The 7,098-nt window shown below is 46.6% G+C and overlaps 1 protein-coding gene across 1 annotated transcript in view; it reads left to right on the forward strand.

The window, feature by feature from the left end:
• The window catches only part of LOC144102139 (uncharacterized), a 119,639-nt gene extending 112,932 nt beyond the window's left edge, over positions 1 to 6,707 (forward strand). Inside the window, exon 3 of the mRNA XM_077635448.1 lies at positions 6,104 to 6,707. Coding sequence (XP_077491574.1) covers positions 6,104 to 6,422 — 319 coding nt within the window. The 3' untranslated portion in view covers positions 6,423 to 6,707. The remainder of the gene's footprint in view (positions 1 to 6,103) is intronic.
• The last annotated feature ends 391 nt before the right edge of the window (positions 6,708 to 7,098 follow it).

A 7,098-nucleotide genomic window follows, 5' to 3' on the forward strand; every position in this document is an offset into this window, starting at 1 on the left:
CGACGACACGAGCGCTGATCCATCGTATTAAAAACCAGCCCTAAAAAACGCATAGAAGGGACGAGACTAGACACACAGAAGGCGCTGAACTTACAACCGAATTTTATTAGATAGTAAGAATCAATTTATACAATACACGTGTATGGACGTCTTGTCAAACACAGATGTACTGCAATCACCGACATGCGATAAAACAAAAAAAAGAACATGAAACACATTTTCATGGCACGTGCGCTATCGTAAACGCCGCTACCCACAATGAAGCAAGCTTATTTCCCTGCTTGACAAGTTAATTGAGATTTTGCTCATGCAACCATCGCCCTTTCTGATAATGTGGAATGCCTCAGCGATCTCTCTTGTGCGCTGGTCATCATGTACAAACAGCACTGTCGTATCAACAAAAAACGGAGAACAATTACAAGCAAAGCAGTGTTGAGCTACATTTCTATTTTCTTTGCAGTTGCCAGAATTGGCGTGCTCTGCGAGGCGAACATTGATATACCGCCCGGTCTGGCCGATGTATATACGCCCTTAAGAGAACTTCTTGTTGGACTATTTGGTAATATATCATTGTACTTATAGGGTGCCAAAAGCGCACGCACACACACAAGAGAAGAGAACGGGACAGAGCGCCTATTTCTGCGTATATATACAGTCAGTGTGACATATAAAAAGAAGTCTAAAATAAAATTATCAATGAAAGAGGTGTGAAGAAGACGACGTGGATTGCCCGAAGAATAAAGATGAAGAGGTCAGGTGGAGAAAGATGATTGGCGGAGAAGCATTCGGTGAGGTAGAGGGAGATGATTGGTGGAGAAGAGAAGAAGGAGAAGACGACAAGAAGGCTTAAGTGGACTTACGCCAAGGCCATAAAAGGGCGAGGGAGAGCAAGGCACGGGGGGAGAAGAACAGAGAAGCGGAGGCTCCGGTGGGTGAGTCCACATCGTGGACTTCCTACCGTGCCTGAGCCCGTTCCGGAGAGTGAACGGAGGCCGCTACCACCTGCTATGGCCCGGGGTGTCTCCAGCACTGTTGCCACCCATCCGGGTGGCATCAACGCCATCAACACCGGCATCACCTTCACGGGCGTTTGGACCTGGAGCTTATACGACGCAGCCAGCGACGCCAGCCCAAGCACGTCGAACGCCGCCCCGACGCCGGCTACTGGATTCATACAACGCCGCAGCCACACCGAACCAACCTTGAACACGAACGTCGACCCCTAACTGTAGAAAGCTAATGGTAGACGCTGGCAGCACTGTTCCCGGGTCTGTGTATTTTTATTCTTTGTGTTTTGTGTTAGTTTTGTTAGTTTTGTGTACTAGTGTGCGTGTCACGTAGGGGGTATTAAATGTGCGTTTGTGTGGGTACACCTGTCGCCTAGTCCATTTTTTCGGTTTGAGTGTTCACCGGGGTGATCCGTGACATTCAGCCAGCGCCTGCGGAAGGAGCATACTAACACATCAAGTCGCACACGATAAGCATCTTTCAAAAAACTGTTTTTCCGCCTTGTACAAAGATATTGACGTTTCGCTGTCGCACAAACTGCCTTTCTTGCTGATATAGAACGCTTCGATCAGTTCTCTTGCATTTACATTGCTACTCCTGGAAAGAAACCGCACCATTGAAAAACATGGCTCACAAGAGCAAGAACGACATGATCTGATATGTTTAGGTAAATTTGGGCCCTGTTTATTTTCTTCCACGTTTCTTTCGTGTTCCCTGATTCGCTCATCAACACAGCGCCCAGTTTGTCCTATATAGGAACGACCTCACGAGAGGGGAATTTCGTATACTACTCCTTCGGTACATCTCATGAACGGTCGCCCATGCTTAGTACGGCAGCCTGTTTATTTTTCTTGATGCTTTTTTTTTCCACTCGAGTCAAACACTTCCGAGCTTCAGGGGGGGGGGGGGGGGGGGCGGGCTGTGAAGACGAGCGGGACCCCATTTCGTGCTCGCCACCTCTTTCAGGTTGTGGGCCAAATTGTGCACATACGGCACCGCCACAGGTCTCACCTCTTCTCGAGGGGCCTCTGCCCCAGCTCTCACTGCCCTCGACTTCATCTTCTGCAACAGGCTTTCGGCGACCCCTGTCACCCTGCAAGGCGACACCTGTCACCCGCCCGGAAGGCAAAGGGATAAGATATGCCACGCCTTTTATCCATGTGACATATTTGTTCCCATGTTTAATATTGGATTGGTTCTTACTGATCTCCTCACGTTTCCTCTCTAATGCAGCCCCTACTTTTCCCAGTTTAGTGGGAGCAGAAAAAACCAAGCGTTTTCTGTATTGGGCTCCTACTCTCTTAAGCCAGTGAGACAGGGCGTGAATGTACGGCATAACCGCACTTTCTTTCTTTTGTACCAGAGCTGAGTTCTGAGGGGAGCCCAGATGTCTTCAGCCTTTTAGAAACTTTTTCTGCACAGGACACGATGGTTGGAGATTGCAGTTCATTATAAGTCTTCAAACTCAACCATACAGGCAAATCTGTCAAAATGTTTAGTTTTCAGGACACGATAAGAGCCTCCGGGTAACCTGCATCCCTGCACATGCTGATCTTTGCGATGAGGCTGGATCCCATTCTATGGCTGCAAGATTTCTTCAAGGCCATATCAATGCGGTTCTTAACAACACCAGTTCTCACAAGTTTAGAATTGAAAGAACTTTAGTTGAACAAAGGTTTCTCGTTCCGAGGGGAGTACTCCCAACAGACATGCTCAGGATCAAAGATTATTTTCAAAATCCAGAAACTGCAAGGATATTTGATCAGGAACTTCATGCGTAAACTCTAGTCCTTACCCATTGCAGAAAAAACATCCACAACGTGATAAATAATTCCCTGGAATGGAGACCTGCCGAGTACCAAAAAATCGTCGACATAGCGGAAAATGTGAGTGTTACATCCGGCCAGCTCTTCCCCAACTAATCTGTCGACCTTGCCTAGAAAAATGTTACTAAGAATTCGGGCTACTCTGGAACCTATGCAGACCCCAGATTTCTGCAAACAAACCTGACCATCCCACTCTACATACGTGTTGTTAAGGTAAAACACCAACAGTTCCAGGAAGGGCGCAGTACTAATGTCACAACTGTTTTGAAAACTGCTTTCATCATTATCATCTGTGATGCACTCCTGAACACACTGCAAATGTTGAACATGTGGAAGCGAATAAAACAAATCAACAACTTCAATAACAAAACCCAGGCAAGTGGCAGGATTCTTCCTCAGGAGAAGGTTTGCAAGAGATTCTGAGTTAGAACAAGGAACGGGTTATTAACCTTAAGGGCCGAAAGGTGCTTGGAAAGAAAGGTGGAAACAACCAACTGCAACGATTTATGTTCAGACACGATAGTCCTGAACGGTACGTTCGGTTTATGGGTTCTGGCTGTGAAGTATGTTTCTAGTACAGATGGTTCAGCCCCTTTCACCTTTTTTGCCAAACCCTCTAGAATAAAACTCTGAAGTAAAGCTAATGCTTTCTGCTTGCACCGAGATGGATTGGCTTTAACAGCTCTAAAATTCTTTAGCACCGCATCGTGATGTGGTAGTATTAATGTTGTTGATTCGTTCTATTTGTTTCCACAGGTTCAATTTATGCTGTATGTTCAGGAGTGCATCGGAGATGACAATGATGAATGCAGTTTTCAAAACAGGTTTGGCATTAGTACTGCGTCCTTCCTGGAACTGTTGGTTTTTACCGTAACAACATGTATGTAGAGTGGGATGGTCAGGTTTTTTGCAAAAAATGTGGGGTCTGCATAGGTTCCAGAGTAGCCCCCATACTTAGTAACATTTTTCTAGACAAGGTTGACATATTAGTTGGGGAAGAGCTGGCCGGATTTAACACTCGCATTTTCCCCTATGTCGACGATTTTTTGGCACTAGGGAGGTCTCCATTCCCGGGAATTATTTCTCACGTTCTGGATGTTTTTCCCCGCATAGGGTCAGGACTACAGTTTACGCATGAAGTTCCTCATCAAAAATCCTTGCAGTTTATGCATTTGAAAATAATCTTTGATCCTGAGCAGGTCTCTTGGGAGTACTCCCCTCGGAGCGAGAAACCTTTGCTACACTACAGTTCGTTTCATTCTAAACTTGTGCAAACACTTATTGTTAAGAACCACATTGGTATGGCCTTGAAGAAATCTTGCCCCCATAGAATGGTATTCAGCCTCATCGCAGATGTCAGCAGTTGCAGGGATGCAGGTTACGCGGAGGATCTTATCGTGTCATGTGCGAGAAAAGTGTCTAAAACACTGAAGACATCCGGGCTCTCCTTAGAACTAGCTCTGGTCCGAAAGAAATGAAGTTGGCGGTTATGCCGTGCGTTCACGCCCTGTATCACCGGCTTAAAAGAGTAGGGGCCCGATACGAAGTAAGCTTGATTTTTTCTGCTCCCAATAAACTCGGAAAAGTAGGGCGTATATACATCGGCCAAACCGGGCGCTGTATCAATGTTCGGCTCGCATAGCATGCCAATTCCGTCAACAGCAGAGAAAATAGAAATGTAGGTCAACACTGCCTTGCTTGTAATTGTTCTCCGTCTTTTGTTGATACGACAGTGCTGTTTTTAAGTGATGGCCAGCGCACAAGAGAGATCGCTGTGGCATTCCACATTCTCAGAAAGGACGTGTTTGCGTGAGCAAAATCTCAATTAACTTGTCAAGCAGGGAAATGAGCTTGCTTCATTGTGGGTAGCGGCGTTGACGATAGCACACGTTCCTTGGAAATATGCTTCATGTTCTTTTTTTTTTGCCGCATGTGGGTGATTGCAGTACATCTGTGTTTGCACGATGTCCTTACACGTGTGTGTGTATTGTGTAAATTGATTCTAACTATCGAATAAAATTCAGTTGTCAGTTCAACGCTTTCTGTGTGTCTAGTCTCGTCCCCTGAATGCGTTTTTTAACGCTGGTTTTTAATACTTTGCATCACCACCAACCCACCCAATCCTCAGTTCTTCCATGTAATAGCGACATCTGACCCGTATGGTGAAAGTGAAATGACTAGAAGGATAAGAGTAGAGTGGAGCGCATATGGCAGGTTCTCTCAGATCATGAATGGCAGTTTACCAATATCCCTCAAGCGATAAGTGTACAAGAGCTGCATCTTGCCGGTACTCACCTACGGGGCAGAAACCTGGAGGATAACGAAGAGGGTTCAGCTTAAGTTGAGGACAACGCAGCGAGAGATGGAAGCCAAAACGATATGTGTAACGTTAACAGACTGGAAGCGGGCAGAGTGGGTGAGGGAACAAACGCGGGTTAATGATATCCTAGTCGAAATCAAGAGGAAGAAATGGGCTTGGGCTACCATGTAATGCGAAGGCAAGATAAACCGCTGGTCCATAAGGGTAACGCAGTGGATTCGAAGAGAAGGCAAGCGTCGCTGGGGGCGGCAGAAAATTAGGTGGGCGGATGAGATTAAGAAGTTTGCAGGCATAGGGTGGGTGAAGCTGGCGTAGGACAGGGTTAATTGGAGAGACATGGGAGAGGCCTTTCCCTGCAGTGGGTGTAGTCAGGCTGATGATGATGGTGATGATGATGGGTGCACTCAGGCTAATGATGATGATGATATTCTCTTAAGCACATTTCACATGCTTTTGCTGTGTATGTTATCACTCCTACTGCGTATTCGTTTGCGAAAATAACGAAGCGCCGACCAAAAGGTGTTGTCAAGATGGAAGGACGTTTCGACTTCCACACGGAAGTCTTGTTCACTGATGCAAAAATTTCGCACACAAAGCTTAAGTACGTTGTGCTAATCGTCGCAGGCATCTAGCGTACGAGGGCGGTAGATTGCCGATGTTACGGTTGAGCGTCTGATCTGTTGTCTTTCTACTGCGTATTCATTGTATATGCCTTCATGATCATGACTGCTTACTTCATTGTGATCGTTTACATTATTTTCATGACCATGGAATAGCATGTAAGTAGTGGCCCATTCATTGTTGCACTTCTGTGATGTTCCCGTGATCGCAGTGTTGATCACTGTTCGGTAATTTCATCGCTCTTGCGTCTTGTTACGGTGCATTCCCATTGTCAATGTCATATAAGCGTTTTCTAGCCAGCCACATTCGACTACCTATCCTGTTACAGGTGTCACTACGGCCGGTACCAAAAGGCGCCCCCTGGCTGTGTCCTTCAAAAGCGTAGCGGGAATTTCCCAGACTGCTGCCCCTGGCCTGACTGCAACGCTACCACACAAGTCGAGGACTCGTCCCGAGCCAACTTAACAAGCACGGAAGAGTTGCTGCCACTTCGCGAGGATGTGGCTGTGCCTGCGAGTGAACACGACGACGGCGGCGCCAGCGAATCCAGTAGTTCTGAAGCTCCTGCCAGAGATTCTGGAGCCGCAGTTGTTGCACCTGCGCGGGATTCTTCGCGTGCTGCAATTAACGTCGCCCCTTCGGCCTAGAGCCAAGCGGCAGCACTGTAGAGCTATTACCAGGAAATCAATGGTTCCAAAGCTCCGCCATCTGACGAGTTCGGCGCCGTGCTGACTGTCTTCCTCGGAATTGGGCATTAATTAACTTAATGCTGTCCTTACTCAGCGCATAACCAAGGTACCACTCAAGTATTGTATGCTTGACCTGCGCAGACGCTAATTGTTGTGCAGTGCCCTCAAACGTTATCTAACTTTTTTTGTTAACCTACAACTGCGCGTGAAATCTGAGTGAGCCGCAATAAACTCTGCGTGCAATGTTCGTCTCAGTGTCAGTGAAATAGAAAGAATTTTTTACCTGTCACGCCCCTTTACACCTTCAGTATTTTTTCGCTTTCAGACTCTGTGACGTCACTACACTGATTTCCGGAGATCGCGCAGCAAACCATGTTTTTTCAGCCCTGCCACATGGAAGAAATTAATCATTCACGAATGCGAAATCAAATGCAGAGCGCTATATAGCTAAGTTGTTTTCACCTATGCTTTGGACTATGCTTTATATTATTATTAACATTGATTATTAACCTGCACCTTCGTTATATCCGAGGCTGAGATTCCTTATATCCGAATTTCACTCCCAGGTCCATACCAACGTGCACATCACGAAACGGGCCGCCGCGGTGGCTCAGTGGTTATGGCGCCCGGCTGC

This window comes from Amblyomma americanum, chromosome 8 (genome assembly GCF_052857255.1).
Source record: "Amblyomma americanum isolate KBUSLIRL-KWMA chromosome 8, ASM5285725v1, whole genome shotgun sequence".
Taxonomy (NCBI): domain Eukaryota; kingdom Metazoa; phylum Arthropoda; class Arachnida; order Ixodida; family Ixodidae; genus Amblyomma; species Amblyomma americanum.